This window comes from Callithrix jacchus, chromosome 15 (assembly GCF_049354715.1).
Source record: "Callithrix jacchus isolate 240 chromosome 15, calJac240_pri, whole genome shotgun sequence".
NCBI classification, from domain to species: domain Eukaryota; kingdom Metazoa; phylum Chordata; class Mammalia; order Primates; family Cebidae; genus Callithrix; species Callithrix jacchus.
The window spans coordinates 25,841,892-25,859,666 of NC_133516.1; the positions used below are offsets into that span (position 1 = coordinate 25,841,892).

Here is a 17,775-nt window from a genome sequence, read left to right on the forward strand (position 1 = left end):
CAGCTCACTGCAACCTCTGCCCCCAGGGCTCAAGTGATTCTCCTGCCTCAGCCTCCTGAGTAGCTGGGGTTATAGGTGTGCATCACCACACTGGCTAATTTTGTATTTTTTAGTAGGGATGGCGTTTCTTCATGTTGGTCAGACTGGTCTCAAACTCCCGACCTCAGGTGATCTGCCCTCCTCAGCCTCCCAAAGTGCTGGGATTACAGGTGTGAGCCACCACACCCAGCTGAAGGCTTTATTATTATATGGGTGATGCTAGCCAGAGAGACAGAGCACCAAACCTCAAATCTATCCTTCCTCCCTGACCAAAGTTAAGAGTTTATATAGCCAGGAAGGAAAACAGGAGGCACAAGGAAGAGGAATTGGTTAACAAGCAGCAGGTGGTCTAGCGTCATTGTAACCACATGGGGGAAAGCAGGAATTCGAGAGGATAAGGAAGAGGAGCGGTTCGACAAGCAGCCGCTCATTGTACAAATGTAAGTTTCTTAAGCTTCAGTTCTATGGGCATCCAGCTGGTTGGAAAACTGGGCCAGTTTCAAATATGAAGAAATATTATTACTCCAGCGATTAGCCTACTAATCTGTTGACTTTGAGTTAATTAAATTGGAGCTTATCCTGGGTGGGCCTGACCTAATCTTTAAAGAAGGTGAAGCCCCAGAGAGAGTCTTCTCCTGGCTTCAAGGAAAAAAAGCAAACAGCCACATTATGAACTAACCATGGGGAAAGGAGACATCTAGGGGGACCCTGGCAACCCTGAGGACCTCAGTCCTCCAACTGCAAGGAATGGTGTCAGCTGGCAATCTGAATAGCTTAGGAGAGGACCCCGAGCTAGATTGAGATGGCCCTGGTCCATACCTTGATTGTAGCCTGGGGAGACCCTGAGCGGAAAACCTAGCAAAAGTAGTGTCTCCTGACCCACAGACACTGTGAAATCATACATATGTTCTTTTAAGCAACTGAGCTCATGGTCATTTCTTAACACAGCAATAGAAATCTAACACTTGAAGCAAGGAGGTTTTCAAGGAGCAAAAAATTAAGAGCATGCTCACTCTTGGGGGCTGACCCTCCATTTATTTGCACAGCACGAAATGTGAGTACCTCTTTTTTTTTTTTTTTTTTGTCTCATCCTAGTCCTGCCTCTGTTTAAAAGCCTTTTAAAACAAAAGACAAAAATACTATCCATACTCTTTGCCCCATTTTCCTTTTTTAAAGCATCTATTTTTCTTACTAGCAGCACAATCTGCCACCAGGTAGGTTTTATTTATTTATTTATTTATTTAGACATTTACTTTAGGTTCCGGGGTACATGTGCAGGTTTGTTATACAGGTAAATTGTGTGTCATGGTAGTTTGGTGTACAATTTTGTCACTCAGGTACTAAGCACAGTACTCGATAGGCAGTTTTTCGATCCTCTCCCTCCTTCACGTAGGCCCCTGTGACTGATGTTCCCTTCTTTGTGCAGCCCCTGTGATTCCTTTCTTTGTGTGCATGTGTACTCAATGTTTAGCTCCCACTTATAAGTGAGAAAATGCACTATTTGGTTTTCTGTTCCTGCGTTAGTTTGCTTAGGATTGTGGCTTCCAGCGCCATCCAGGTTCTTTGCCCCATTTTCTGTTGGGTTGTTGGTCTTTTTCCTAATGATTTTAAGAGCTTTTTATAGAAAAAGGAACTTAGTCCTTTGTTTTCCATTGTAGTATATAATATTTTCCTTAGATTCAATTGTCATTAAGCTTTATTTATAGTCTTTTTGCCTTGCAGAAAGTTTTAAAAATGTACATTGTTAAAATGATCAAGCTTTTCTCTGATTTCTAGGTTCATGTGTTATATTTTAAAAGGCTATTCTCATTTCAGGGTTATTTTTAAAATTCTCTCATGGTTTTGATATATCTTTGATCCATCTGGAAGTTATTTTGGAGTAAGGGATAAGGTATGAAACAACTATTTTTTTTTTCAGAATGCAACCCAAATGTCCCACAGTGCCATTTGTTGAATAATCAATCTTTCTCTCAACGCAAAAGCCTACCTTTGCCATAAAGCCAATTTCCATATGTATACAGGTCTATTTCTGGACTTTTTTCTGTTCCAGGAAAGGGTCTATTTACATGCCAGAGTCACACTGTTTGAATTACTGAGCTTTATATTTTATGTTAATAACTAGTAGGGCTTGGTCCTTCTCACTGCTCTTTTTTTAGAATTTTCTTGATATTCTTGTATACTTTTTTTCATATGAAACTTAGAGTCAGCTTGTTACTTCCTTCCCCTTCCCAGATTCTTTTGGGATTTTCTTGAAATCAAATTGAGTTTTTGTGGATGAATATAGAGAGCATTTACATCCTGAAATATAGTTACTCTAGCCAAGAACAGGTTATGTCTCTCCATCTGTTCCTGCTCCTCAGAAGCATTTTGATGTTTTCTTCAGCTGGGTCTTCACTTTCAGGTTGGGTTATTCCTGGGTATTTTATCTTCTTTTGGCCATTGGAAATAGGATATTTTCCTTCATTACATGTTCTAGCTGGTAGCTCTTTGTCCATATGAAGGCTATTTCTTCGGCGTATTAATTTTGCCACTGTCCACCTTCTGACTTCATCTCGCTTTTAACCGTTGCTCAGTTTATCCTCTTGGGCTTCCCCTGCATATCATCATTTCATCTGTAACAAATGGGATTCTGTCTTTTCATTTCATCTTCTTTCTTACTCTTGCTTCATTACATTTGCCGGTGCCACAGAGCAATGATAAATATTAATGGAATGATAGACATGACATGTTTCCTATAGATTTGGGACAATTTCTAGTCCCAAACATCATGCTGGCTTTTGACTGAAGAAGTGATGAACTATTCATTGTTCCTGGTTTATTAAGTGTTTTCAGGCCAGGTGTAGTGGCTCATATGCCTGTAATCCCAACACTTTCCACTCTGAAGGCCCCAGGCCTGTGGCTGTTCCCAGTTTGGGGAGGGGGGCCCTGTGATGGGGTCTTGGGTCACCAGGGATGGCAGGTGACTCTTCTGGACTCTACCAGACCCTGATCAGGCACTGCTTGAGGAGCCTGACTCTTGGCCCCAGAGACATGACATATTTTTTTTTGAGATGGAGTTTCACTCTTGTTACCCAGGCTGGAGTGCAATGGCGCAATCTCGGCTCACTGCAACCTCCGCCTCCTGGGTTCAGGCAATTCTCCTGCCTCAGCCTCCTGAGTAGCTGGGATTACAGGCACACGCCACCGTGCCCAGCTAATTTTTTGTATTTTTAGTAGAGACGGGGTTTCACCATGTTGACCAGGATGGTCTCGATCTCTTGACCTTGTGATCCGCCCTCCTTGGCCTCCCAAAGTGCTGGGATTACAGACATGAGCCACCGCGCCCGGCCCGACATGACATATTTCTTACCGATTTGGGACCATTTCTAGTGTTTCACCATTAAATACTATGCTGGCTTTTCATTGAAGATGTGATGAACTATTCATTATTCCTACCTTATTAAGAGTTTTCAGACAAGGTGCAGTGGCTTATGCCTGCAACTCCAGAATTCTGAGTGGGCCAGGTGAGAGGATTGCTCGAGCCCAGAGATTGCTTGAGCTCAAGACCAGCCTGGTCGATAGAGGGAGACCTTGTCTCTGCAAAAATAATTAAAAATTAGCCAACCATGATGGCATGCACCTGTAGTCCCAGCTATTTTGGAGTCTGAGGGGGAAGGATCTCTTGGGCCCGGGTGGTGGAGTTTGCAGTGAGCTGTGATCACACCATTGCACTCCAGCCTGGATGACAGAGCCAGACCCTGTCTCAGAACAAAACAAAAAAGTATTTCATTGTCAGGAGTGGATGTGTAATTTTATCAAATGCCTTTTGGGTATCTGTGGAAGAGGTCACCATATTTGCCCCCCAAACTATTAAAATGGGGACATTTTGTGACAGTGTTCCAATGGTGATTCATCTTAGCTTTCTTGTTCAGAAGCTACTTTGCTGTGGTAGATTCATCTTTTAATGGGTGCTGAATTCTGTGTTGATGTTTAATATTTAAGAGGATCTACAGATGTCTTTTTAGATAAGCTGTAGTCCTCCTCAATCCTCAAAGCCCATCAGCTGGTTTATTCACTGGCTTCCAAAGATGGTGCTGAGACTTCTGACCTCGGGACTGCGGCAAATGAAGCAGTCTAGATGTTCCCTCCCAGGGGCTTTCAGGGAAGATGCCAGAAGAGAGCAAGTGGAGGTAATTGAATCATGGGATGGTTTCCTCAATGCTGTTCTTGTGATAGAGAGTTCTCATGAGATTTATGTGGAAAGGCAAGGAGCACAGCAAGGTGAGTCTTCAGAGGAGAGTGAGAGTCAGTGCTGAGTAACTCCCTTCTTTTCCACACGCTGACCTCCCCAAAGCCTCACCAAATTCTTCAACAGCCAGCCAGTCAGTATGGGACAAGCCTGCTGCCCTCCTAGGAGAGAGATGTTGGGGTATCGAAAGGGGAGTTGGCTCTCCTCCTGCCTCTAACCATGCTGCAATTCTCTGACCCCCAGGCAGTGAGCCTGCTAGCCAGCAGCTACCCTTTCCACCCCGAGGCCCCCAGTCCTATGACTGCTCCCAGTTTGGGGATGGTCCCTGCATTGGGGTCATGGGCCACCAGAGACAGCAGGTGGCTCTTCTGGACTCTACCAGACCCAGATCAGGCACTTCTTGAGGAACCCAAGTCTTGACCCCAGAGCCTGGTAGGTCTGGTTGGAGAACTTGGGTCATCTCTCACACTCTGTGCTGGCCTTCACCCCAGATCTTCCTGCCTCCACAGCTGGACCTGGTGTCCCTCCTTGGCAGACTGCAGTATCTTGTCCCATCCAGATGTGATGGGTTTGGGAGGTCACAGAGGCAGTGACCGCAGTCCTTATGTGAAGACCCTACTACATTGTTCATACTGGCAGCCAGTCATGAGATTCAATTTGTTCTTGCATCCAAAACCTTCAATTAAGTCTCTGGTTATGATAAAAAGAGGCTGGATCACATTACTCAGCCTCTGTGACTCATTACTCAGCCTCATCTTTGAAATGGGCTACCTCTTGGTATAACAGTGTCTACCTCTTGGCTGCTAGGAGGGGTCAAATGACTTGTGATATGTAAAGCACTAAGGATGGTACCTGGTACAGAGTAAGGGCATTACCATAGATTGAGTAAGATTAAACAAAACCTTCAGTCCACATGATTGTGCAACAGTGCCAGAAAATCCAAACAGTAGAGGATTATAATTTTTTCTTGGTATCATGTTTTCAGAAAGGGGAAAAAATCAAATCTTGAAGGAATATGGGAACGATAGTTAAGCTTGGTCTTGTTTGGCTACTAGTCTGCTACTGTTTAAACCTAATTTCTCTTCTGTAGAAAAAACCTGTAATCCCAGCTACTCAGGAGGCTGAGGCAGGAGAATTGCCTGAACCCAGGAGGCAGAGGTTGCGGTGAGCCGAGATTCCGCCATTGCACTCCAGCCTGGGTAACAAGAGCGAAACTCTGTCTCAAAAAAAAAAAAAAAAAGAAAAAACCAGCAAGACAGTGTGGCAGAATCAAACTGGCAAGTGTGCCAGTCAAGCCCTCACTGTGAAACATTCAAATGGGTGTGGATTCTGGGAAGCCAGCACTGCATGCATCATATGGGCCAGCATTTCTCATAGCTTCATCTGGAAAGAAATGCTGCTGCAAGTTTAAATCTGCACAGAATGGCCTTGAGATGGGAGCAGGGAGGATTTGGTGGGAGCAAGGGGGTTTGGTTGGTCGTGCAGTGGGCGTGAAGCAAAATTCAGAGTTGTTATTGCATTTCAGGCTTGCTAGAACTGCCCTGACATTTGCTCTCCTGACCCAGGATAATTCAACTGGTGGGTTTCTGTTTCTCAGATATGTCCATGCTCTAAACACTAGGATTGTGCATGGAAGTTATGATGCTAGACCATCATAACTTACTTCACGTCAGACTCTTGTTCTCAGACCTGTAGTGCTGGGTGAGTTGGGGGTGAGGCCAGTGCTTTTTAGGAGGGAACCACTGGCCTGTCCCTTCCAGGGCCAGAGACTACTGGAAACTCTCCACAACAACCTCCTCCTGCTTTACATCCTGTGTGGTCCTCAACATAGCCCCATGGGAGCATCACCTCCTCATTTCATTGATGAGAAAACTGAGGCACACCAAGATTAGTAATTTCTTCAGGTCACATAGTCAGGACATAGTGGAGGCAGATTCATTCCCAAATACATCTGGACTTCAAACTGAGGCTCACAAACTAAACCATGGCCTACAACGCAGCCAAATTCACTCCTTACCTGTTTATAGAATGGTTTTAACACTTTTAAGTGGTTGAAAAAGTTGAAAGAACAATATCGTGGGACACCTAAATTTATATAAAATTCAATTTCAGTGCATGTGAGGTTTTATTGGCATATAGCCATGCCTATTTGTTTATGTATTATCTACAAGATACGCACTATAGTGGCAGACTTAAGTAGTCTTGACAGACTGTATGGCCTCCAAAGGCTAAAATATTTACTCTCTGGTCCTTTATATGGAGATTTTCTGACCTCTGCACTAAACCACTCTGTTGGCAGCCTCTGGTAGCTCTAGCTGAGGATGGGGTGCATATGAAAGCATGGAGTAGGCTCATATATGGGTGGTGATAGGATTTGACTGTGTCCCCACTGAAAACCTCATCTTGAATTGTAATTCCCATAATCCCCACATGTCAAGGAAGAGACCAAGTGGAGGTAGTTGAATCATGGGGATCGTTTCCTCAATGTTGTTCTTGTGTTTGAGAGTTCTCTTGAGATCTGATGGTTTTATAAGTGCTTGGTAGTTCCTCCTGTATTCATTTTCCTTCCTGCTACCTTGTGAAGAAGGTGCCTCGCTTTCCCTTCACCTTCCTCCATGATTGTAAATTTCCTGAGGCCTCCTCAGCCATGCAGACCTGTGAGTCAATCAAATCTCTTTCCTTTATAAATTAACCAGTCTTGGACAGTTGTTTATAGCAGTATGAAAATGGACTAACGCAACAAATTGGTACCACAGAGAGTGGGGTGCTGCTATGAAGTTACCTGAAAATGTGGAAGTGACTTTGGAACTGGGTAATAGGCAGAGGTTGGAGCAGTGCATTAACATCTTCCACTGATTGCTATTGGTCCACGAATGTGTGTCTATTAATTTGGCTGAAGGGAAGGCTTTCTATTGCATGGTTGTTGAGGGGAGAGGTTTCTTCTCTCTCTCTTTCTCTCATACTCTTCTTTTCTCTCTCTTGCTGGATAGGAACAAGGAAACATGTTCCCACAGCAACTACCTCGAGGCATCCTAAGACAACATTGGGATGCTGTTAACATCGTGGGTGGTAACATGGAGGGCGGAAAGCAACCGAAGTCCTTATCATGATGACATGGAGCTGCTAAATCCAACCAGCCTGACCTTCCTCAAGACTTCCTGCTGTAGATAATCTCAATCTTCCTCATGGCATAAGCCATTTTGAGTCAGCTTTTTCTTGTGGCTGAAAACACTCCCATTGGTATAGTGGCTTACTGATCTGGCTGGGACACAACCCAAAATTGGTAGGGGCAGGAAAAGCAAATGAATGTGACAGCAAAACCATCCAAAAAAAGATTCAATGGGTTGCAATGAAAGATTAAAGGAGGAAATGGAATAATGTTAAATGCAAAGTCTTTTATCAAGGGCCTGTGAGTCAGTGGTATAAATGCAGGTTAATGAAGCCCTGGCTGAATGGACACATATGAGACAGAGACTTGCTGGTTCTGGACATGCACAATAGATGTCAACAATATGATAAGATTAGCAAAGATGCTAATCCAGTCTTAGCATCTGGAATCAGGGAGGTGATGTTTCTGTGCTGCTCTATAACTTGATTCTCAGCTGTTGTGTCCAATGCTAGGTATTAAAGTATGACAAGAATGTTGACCAAGAGCCTGGTTACATGACAGCAATAGGGACTGTGAGGGGTTTCTATCTAGGTTTCAGTTCCCTAAAAAGAGACCCTGAGACTAGGATTTGGACAGAGCAATTTATCTGGGAGGTAGTCCTAGGAAACCTGGTGAGCAAATGGGGAAGTGAAACAGGGAAGGAAGAAAAGCCAATGAAGAGCAGGCTGCCACTATGGGCAAGTGAGGCTGAACCCAGATGAGGACCCTTGACAGACTGTGTAGAATGCTGCTGTAGGGTATCATTCCATGGGAGGAGAGGGGCTATGATATTTGTACACTAACTGCCATAAGTCAATGGTTGAAGCTTGCTCCTGGGGGCATTGATTTTCCAGCTCTTTCAGCCTGTTGCATGGATGGGTCAAGCCTGTTATGGGCCAGAGTACCTCTACCTATGGGGACTTTATGGTTGGGACCTTCTGTAGGTGTATCCCAGGTTCATGGGTGTGGGACATCAAAAGCACCTACCATAGTTTCAAAATTTAAGTGTGTTTAACCTGGAAGAAGGAAAATGCAGGGGGTGCATCACCTGGAGGGAGTTTGAGTCCAAGCAACAGAGATGAACTCTGGTTAACACAAGCAATAGAAGATCTATATTTGGTAAGACATTAGGACTTCAGGGAATGGAATAAAAAGGGAAGCCTGGGAAGCCTGGAGAGTCAGGGTAGGGGTGGAGGGTGTATGGTTAGGGAGGCTTGGACCCCATCCTCACTTCATGGCTGGGTGTGCAGGGTACTTGGATTGATGATGCCACCAGACTGTATCTAGTAGGGAAGATTGGTTCTTTTATAGGAAAACCAGGAAATCTAATGAGTGGTCCTATAACCTGTGGGGTCTAGAGCCCTTTCTAGGATTTGGACAAATCCCAATGTATTTAGGGGAAAATTTAGGAGGAAATTTCTGACGTCTGCAACTTAATTTGAAATGCATAAAAAATAAGACAAAAGATGACTTAATGGATGGAAATAGGGATGTATAGATGGTTTTATATGTCATAAAGTATAATAAAATATTCATGGTAGATTTTTGGTGATGGGTATGTGGGTATTAACCACAAAATTATTTCAAATTTGCTGTATGCTTGAAATTTTTCATAATTGGATATTACAGGAAAGAAGGAAAATTGGGTATTGGTTACCCAAAATTCAGGAGGCCAAAGCAGTAAAGAGAGTCCTTCTCAGGAGGTCTTGCTAATAGGCTCATTGCATGAACAGGGCTGTGGTTCTTTGCCAAGCTGGACCAATCTTCTGGGCTTTGTGCATTGGCCTTTGGGCTAAACTTACTTTTTTACTAGAATCAGTGGATGTATTTAATCCATTTGGTCTACTGCTACCTAATGTGGCCTCACAGAAATGCCCTCAGCCTGTCTAGACCTGAGGTGTGAATTCTCCATGTTTAACTGTAAAAACAGAGAAAATAATGTTTGAGGACAGTACTTAGGACTATTGAATGCTGTCTAATTTCTTGACATCTGGTTTTGTGAGGTTTCTTGGTGACTAGAACTGTAGTTATTTTCTCGTGGTTGCCCTGGGAATACCATTAACATCTTGATTTTAAACAATCTAGGTCAGATTACCAGCAATTTAATTTCAATAGTGTAAAAAGACTTTCCTTCTACGTAAATCTGTCCCCCTCCCCTTTTATGCTATTCTTGTCACAGATTACATCTTTATACATTTTTTGCCCATCAGCATAGATTATAATTATTGCTTTAAGTAGTTTTGTTTTTTAAATCAGAGGGGAAAAAAAGAAGTCCAGATCGAAATAATACATTTATACTGTATTTTATGTTTATCTATGTAGTTACATTGAACAGAGCTTTTTAGTTCTTGATATTAATTCAAGTTACTACTTAGTTTCCTTTCATTCAGCCTGAAGGCCTCCTTTCAGTATTTCTTGTAGAACAGTCTTGCTGATAATAAACTATGCTGTTGTTTTGTTAATGTCTTAATTTCTCCTTAATTTTTGAAGGATAGTTTTGCTGTATATAAAATTCTTAGTTGACAGACTCTCTTTTTTAAATTTAATTTAAACACTTTGAATGTTATTCCTCTGCCTTTTGGCCTCCATGGTTTTTGATAAATCTGATGTCAAACTACTCTTTGAAAGAATCATTTTTATGTGATGAGTGACTTCTTTCCTTCTGCTTTTAAGATTCTATCTTTGGCTTTTGACAGTTTTATACTAGGTGTAGGTCTCTTTCAGTTTATCTTACTGGAGTTCATTGGACCTCTTGGATGTGTAGATCAATGCTTTTCACCAAATTTGGGGAGGTTTTGGACATTAATTATTCCAATATTATTTTCATACCCTCCTCCTTTCCTTCTAAAACTCCTCTTACACATGTATTGATACACTTAATGGTGTTACATGAGTCTCTGAGGCATTGTTTATTTTCTTCATTTTTTTTCTTATTCCTCATACTTAATCATCTCAGTTGACCTATCTTCAGATTGTCTGATTCATTCTTCTGCCTGCTCATAATTGCTGTTGATCCTCTCAGTAAATTTTTAAAAGTTATTGTACTTTTCAGCTCCATGATTTATATTTGGTTTCTCTTTATAATTTCTATCTCATTATTGATGCAGTCTTTATGGTGAGGTATCATTCTCATATTTTACTTCTCTAGGCCTTGTTTCCTTTAGTTCTTTGAACGTATTTAAAATAGCTAATTTAAATTTTTTCTCCAACATCTGGGCTTCCTCAGGAACAATTTTGATGGATTGCTTTTTTTCATGCATATTGGCCATATTTGTTTCTTTGATTGTCTCATTTTTTTTTTGTTGAAAACAGAGTATTTAAATAATGTAAGGTAGCCACTCTGAAAATCAGATTCTTCTTTTCCTCAGGATTTTTGTTGTTACTCTTTGTTGTAGTTATTTTTATTTGTAGTTATTTTCTTTGTTATTTGCTTGTTTTGTTTTTATGAACAAACTCTATATTCATCTGCATTCTTTATTTTATATGGCCACTGAAATTTCTGCTCAGTTAGTTCAGTGATCAGCTGATGACTGAGCAGGAGATTTTCATGAATTTCTGAAGCCAATAAGTCTACTACTCTTTGCCAAAGGGCTCTGTGTCTAGAAATGAGGCATCTCTAACACATATCTATGCAATTGACAAATCTGCTTTTGCCTTCACTCATGCTTGTACAGTCTCAAGGTCAGCAAGAGGTGAGAGCTTAGGGTCTTTTCAGTTTTTTCCTGAACATGTGCACAGTCCTACACATGTGTATGTGGGCTTCCAGATTTCCAGGAACATATTGGAGCTTTTGACAGCCCCTTGGACATTTCATTTCTTATCTTTTCCTTTTAAAGCTTTTTGGTTAATCTATTGTTTGTCCCAACTGTGATCCATTTGCCTCAGACAGCCATGCTGCTGAAACATTTGCCAGTAAATGTTTTCAACAAATATCCTCTACCGTTTTAGGAAAAGGCTTTTAGTACTGGGCAACCAAAAAAGCCATGCTTTTCAGTGGCGTTTACTAGGGAATCACCAGACAGGTCAAATAATGACAATTTTCTTGAAATGAGGTCTGCTCTGCTCCCTTCATACTGGGTTTCCAGGTTCCCAGGCTGATGTCTTCCTTTTCAGTGGTGTTCCCAGGCTTTCTAATTCAGACTGGCCATTTTGCAAAGATGAGATCAGAATGTCCAATCTAGGTCTTCCACAAATCAGGCTCTTTCAGGAACTTAGTACATTTTGCAGCCTGAGTGTTAGGTACCTATGTGATTCACTGTCTGTCTGGTAGAGCCCAGAAATCCTCAAGGCCTCCTCACTGATTTTCATCACCACCTGGAAGATTTAAGAAAACGACTAAAACCCCTGGCCCCATAATCTGTGAAGTTTAGAGCCCTTCCTAGTATTTGGACAAGTCCCACTAGTGGATGGACTCCTTCTCTTTCATGTGCCATGAGTACTACCTTGACTTGCCTCACACAAAACCTGAACTCAAAGCTCAGTATCCACCAAACATTTCACAAGAGTGACAGCTTTACTGAAGGATAGAGAACTAATGGGAGGGCACATCTCACAGCCCCAGACTCCTGCTGCTTCCTGCTTCCCTTCACTGTCTCTATTCCTCTGTCTTCCCCCTTCCACAGCAAGAAACTAACTTTTCTTCTTGTCCCATGAAAAGCAAGTCCTCCACATCCAGACCTCCTGGGATTTCACCATCTACTGTAAGCACTCATCGAGGTATTACATCAAACCAAGTTTCCTTTGTAAAAGGAAAAGAGAATGAGTTTTCCCTGGCTCACACATCTCGTGTGTGTTGGTGATTCCCTGCTGCTCAGCTGCCCTCATTCATCTTTCATCTACTTACTAGCATATCCCAAGCCTTCTCCAAACCAACTCCTCACTTCAACTATTTTCCCTTTCCTGTCTCTCTCCCCACAGCAAGCCCTCCCCTAACCGTCCTCAGAGGACTCTACCACTTCCGCTTGTATGTCTCTCCATCCTCAACCTCTTTGTCCTAGATGCTCACAGTAGATCCTAACCTCATGTAGGTCACGGCTGGGACAGACCCACGATTCTTCCTGTTGCTGACTTGCAGTCTGTGACTCTTTCCTTCTGAAGAAAGCATCCTTGAAGCAAGTGAGTGGGAAATGTGATTCTAGGAATCCTCTGATCCACTCTAAAATGCTGTGGGTGTCATCTGTATGTGTCTATGCAGGGGAAGGGTGGCAAAGCTCTTCAGGACTGACCGCACACCACATTAAGGATGCCCTCATCCTTCCCCAGCTTGATTCAGGCCTGCTGCAAGGTGAAAGAGCTGTCCACTTGGAACTGTTGAGATGATCATTAAAGGACTTGCACCTCTAAAGAAGGGAGGAATCCCTGATGTAGCATTTGCTGCTTAAAGAAAAAATAGAGTGATGTGGAGTCTCCCAAAGTAGACAGGCAGACAGTCAGCATTCAGAGCCCCAGTGGTGCCATGTTAGAGCTGAAGAGCAATGGTGTAGGTTAAGCTGTGGGCACTGGGTGAAAATCTACACTGGCCTGAGGCATGAGTAAACAGCTCCTGGTGTGCAGAGTGAGCTGGCCAGAGGAGGAAAGTGGAAGCCCCATTTAGTAATGACCAGCACAGAGAACCACTGAGGGTCACCCCTCCTGTTGCCCCAGGGTCAGGTGGCCTCCATGCTGTACCTGGTGGAGGCAGGCCCCCTGCTGCACCCCACCAAAGACTGGGTGTCTCCACAGGTCCATGACCGCTTGGATCGCTACTGTTGTGGCTTCGAGCCTGAGCCCTCAGACCCCTGTGTGGAAGAGGGGCTCCGAGATAAGTGCCGGAACCCGGCTGAGCTGCGGCTGGTCCACATCCTGGTATGTCTCCTCCACACCATCCCCTTGTCAGCCCAGACCTGGGTCTTCCTGTCTCCTTCAGAAGTTGCTGTTAGCAAGTTTCAGAGATCATTTGATGCTGGGGTTTCCCAGTCTTGTTCTTTTTAGCAGCAGAACCAGTTGTTTGAATATTTCCAGGAGGCTGCAATATATAAAACTGACAAAATGGAGCTTTAAGAAAGTCTCTGAGGTGGAGCGTGGGGTGCGGGCTGGAGCCCTGTTTTCACTGTCTCCACTGCCCCTAAGAGACTCCAGGGAACTGAGGCTCCTGGAAGTAGAGTTTGAGAATGGTGTGTCTAGTCAGCATCTTCACTGTGCCAGTAAATGAGGAATTGCAGTCTGGAGGGAAAGGAATCTCCAGGGCCATATGGTAGCAGCATTAGGGTATGAACCCAAGACCCCAGTGGCTCACAGGCTGGTGCTGCTCCCATCAAAACTGCAGTCGAGGGTGGGAAGCAATGTGCTGAAGCCATTGGTGAGGGCAGAATAGCCACTTCTTCTGCCTAAGAAGCAAGGTGCTTCCCCCAGGGAAGGGTTTCTCTATGTTGTCCTGCAATGAAGCACAGTGTCCTCACAGCCTCCCTTCGCTCTTGGAGGGGAGCTGTCAGCCTGGTGTCCAGGGCTGGGCTTCAGGCCGGCCACATCACCCGGATGCCAGGATTGCCTAGTGGTGGTGCTGGGAATTCTCCTCCCCTGCCTCCAGAGCCATCTCTCCTTTTCCCTGGTCAAAGGTAAGCATCCCCTGGACAGGCAAAACTTTAATCTCCATTGTCTACCCCTGGTGAGCAGGCTTTTCCCAGACCTTTTAGGACAGCAGTTTCCAGAGGAAAGAATCATTGTTTGAGAAAAAGGTGATCCTGACTTGTGGAGTGGGGTGTAAAAGGAGAAGAGGCAGAGAGAGGGGAAGCTAAGGTCTTGGAAACAGAGGCTCATAGCTTAAGTCTAGGCCATTGGAGAGGATTGTGGGAAATGCCCGTAGACTTTCGGAGACAATGTGGGAATGGAGTGTGTGCATGGGAGTGGGGGCCAGGAGAGATGGCCTCCCATTCACAACCACACCATATTCTTTAAGGTACTAAAGAATTCTCTGGTGCTGATTTTAGTTTTGAAAAGATTTAGGAGCTGCTAAACTCTTCTGTAGAAACAGTATTGTCAGTGGTTTTTGAGGATAAAAGACACCACTGTGTGCTGTCACTGATGCTCAGGGGATGCCCAGGGCACAGGCACAGGTGGCACAAAGGGGTGAGTGAGTGTGTGTACATGTGTGAGCAGCACATGTGCGATGCCTCGCACAGCCAATGGACCCGAGGAGGAGGCTACCTCGGCACCTGCCGATTCCCGGCCATGCTCCTCACCCCTTCAGCCACCAAAACGGGATCAGTCCTTCAGCCTTGCAATTTAGCAGTGGTGCTGTGGCTTAGCCCTATGGGTCCAGGTTTGAAACAGGCCAGCTACTTACTAGCTGTGTGATTTCGTGCAAATTGCCTAACTTAAAGAACGTGCCACCATTTCTGTAAAATAGAGCTTACACTAGTACCTGCTTCCTAAGGTTACCGGAAGCATTAATTGAGAGGATACCTAGAAGCGCTTAGCACTGTGATAAGAGTATGTGCTCAGCCGTGAGGACTGTTAGGAAGGACTGGGGGACTGACAGCTCAGGGCTCTCAGCTACTTAATCTTGAACAAGTCCATAGGTGCCAGCCGTAGCTGCACCCTGACCCACCTCTGTCTCTGTCCACCCTCTTCCCTGAGGTCCGGAGCAGTGATCCATCTCACCTGGTCTACATCGATAATGCTGGCAACCTTCAGCACCCCGAAGACAAGCTGAACTTTCGGCTGCTGGAGGGCATAGATGGGTGAGGGTCAAAAGGGTTGGGTGGAAATTCACGGGACTGAGACATGATGGCCTTGCTGCAAACCATGGGACCTTGAACTGTGGCCCCGAGAAGGTCACGGTCCATCAGACAGAAGCTATTGGATCAGAACTTTAGGCGGTGGTGGAAAGCCCTGGGAAAGCTGACAGGGGTTACAGTTGCAGGGCCTACCCCTATATCCAGAGGGCCTCCTGTGCCTGCAGAATACTAGCTGCACTGCTGGGGTGTGGGAAGGCTAGCCCTTCCCCTGTTCTAGGTAGGCGAGTCTGTTCTTCCCTGCTCACTCTTGTCAGGCAGCTCTGCCTTCCTAGGATTTTTTTCTGGCCCTGCATTTGCCAAGTGGAGCCTGGGATAGCAGAATTTATTCACCTAGCTTTTGTGTAGGATGGGACCCATCTGAAAGGTCTATCCCCTGCCTTCACAGCACAGCCAGGCAAAGGGGCCTCTGTTAATGAGATAGCGGCACAGGCCTGGGGAGTTTGCAGGGCGACTTTGCCAGAGTTCCTCAGCTATGCAAGCTCTGGCCATCTGGCTTTACCTGTTATTGAAACTTTCTGAGATCACTGTTGCTTTCCCTTTCTGTTGTGGGGCTCTGGGGCCTTCACTCCAGGTTTCCTGAGTCTGCTGTGAGGGTTCTCACATCAGGGTGTCTACAGAACATGCTGCTTAAGTCGCTGCAGATGGACCCTGTGTTCTGGGAAAGCCAAGGTGGGGCCCAGGGGCTGAAGCAGGTCCTCCAGACCCTGGAGCGGCGAGGACAGGTGCTGCTGGAACATATCCGGAAGCACAACCTTACACTCTTCAGGGATGAGAACCCGTGAGCCTCACCACAGCCCTGAGTCAATGAGCATCCATTCTGACGGCCACATCTTCTTGGACTCACTCCTCTTGCGGACAAATAGGAAAAGCCAGAAGACAGAGAGGCACAAGGATGTCACAGGATATTTTACCTGCCTGGGATGGTGGAGGTAGCTTGTGGTTTTCAATCTCAATGCATTCCTTTCTGCCTTCTTGGCGCTGGCTGTTTATTCCCTTATACTATCAAATACATTCAAAAATGTTCTGTGAGCTGCTCAATATACTGTAAAAATGTGTGACGCACATGCATATGCAGAGCTGGAGAGCGCTGTGTGTGTGTAGAGGTGTAGAGGTGTGTAGGTGTGTGTGGCATGTGTGCACGCCTGCATGCAAGGCACGAGACAAACCTAATAAAGGTACCATCTTCATAGAACTACACTTGGCCGGGCGCGGTGGCTCAAGCCTGTAATCCCAGCACTTTGGGAGGCCAAGGCGGGTGGATCACGAGGTCAAGAGATCGAGACCATCCTGGTCAACATGGTGAAACCCCGTCTCTACTAAAAATACAAAAAATTAGCTGGGCACGGTGGCACATGCCTGTAATCCCAGCTACTCAGGAGGCTTAGGCAGGAGAATTGCCTGAACCCAGGAGGCGGAGGTTGCAGTGAGCCGAGATCGCACCATTGCACTCCAGCCTGGTAACAAGGGTGAAACTCCACCTCAAAAAAAAAAAAAAAAAAAAGAACTACACTTGCAGCCTAGAGTTGCTCTGGCTGAAAGTAGACTCAGGCCTAAGAAATGAAACATAATGCATTTGTTTTTATAGACTTTAAATTTTCAATTCTTACTCAGTTATGTTTTTTAATTTAAAAAAATTATAAAAGTCTTAAAGTAATACATGCTCCGTAAAAACAAATTCATAAATAATAGAAGCATATGACAAAAAGCACAAGTCCACAAACCCCCTAGCGGTGTGTGTATGTATTGTTCATGGTCACAGTACATGCAAATTAAAAAATAAAAGTGTGGTCATGCTTTCTTTGTCAACTCACTGTATTTTTACTTTATTCACTACATTCTGTATCTGAATGGACCCGATCTTTATTGGTGACTGCATGAAATTCCAAGGCACAGATGTATCAGATTTTATTTAGCTGGTCCCATGATCATGAACATTTAAGTAGCTCCAATTTTTTATCAATTGCAGACATTGCTGCCATGAACGTGATTGTGTGGCGTGCAAGTATTTCTGCGAGCTAGATTTTCGTAAGAGAATTTCTAGGGTAAAGGGTATGGGCATTCAGTATTCGGAGAGAAACTGCCAACTTGCTCTCTGAAATGGTCATGTCAATTTACATTTCTCCCAAGAGGATAGGGAACTGATGATTTTTCTACACCCTCAGCAACACTTGACATTCTCAGACTTCTTGGGGTTTTTTTGGTCTATTTAGTAGAAAAACCTATTTTAAAAACTGCATTTCCTTAATCATGAATGAAGTCATCTTTCCACTTATTTACCAGACATTTGTCTTTCTTTTCTGCATTGCCCTTTTCTTTTAAGATGTTTGCTTGTTAATTTGTTGGAAATCTTTGACTCTATTGAGTGTAATCAGTCTTCTCTCTGTTGACATGTCGTAAATGTTTTCTTCCAGCCTGTCATTTGTCTCTTAACTTTGTTTATAAATTCTTTTGCCAAGTGTAAAATGTTAATTTCCACATAGTCAAATTTGTTTAACTTTCCCTTTAAGTCTTTTGAGTTTCATGCCTTCTTAGAAAGGCTGTCACCACTTCAAGAATATTGAAATAATCTCCTGTTTTACTCTAGT

The 17,775-nt window shown here is 44.2% G+C and overlaps 1 protein-coding gene across 20 annotated transcripts in view; it reads left to right on the forward strand.

Moving 5' to 3' along the window:
- Positions 1–17,775, forward strand: part of GASK1A (golgi associated kinase 1A) — an 86,366-nt gene that overhangs the window by 55,335 nt on the left and 13,256 nt on the right. For 12 of the 20 annotated variants that reach the window (XM_054245534.2, XM_054245523.2, XM_054245533.2 and 9 more), the window contains 3 exons: positions 13,137–13,259; positions 15,030–15,133; positions 15,762–16,996. In XM_054245534.2, coding sequence (XP_054101509.2) covers positions 13,137–13,259; positions 15,030–15,133; positions 15,762–15,972 — 438 coding nt within the window. In that variant the 3' untranslated portion in view covers positions 15,973–16,996. Of the gene's footprint in view, positions 1–13,136; positions 13,260–15,029; positions 15,134–15,761; positions 16,997–17,775 lie in introns of those variants that run through there. The other 8 variants (XR_013527238.1, XR_013527237.1, XR_013527239.1 and 5 more) reach the window with 1 other exon arrangement.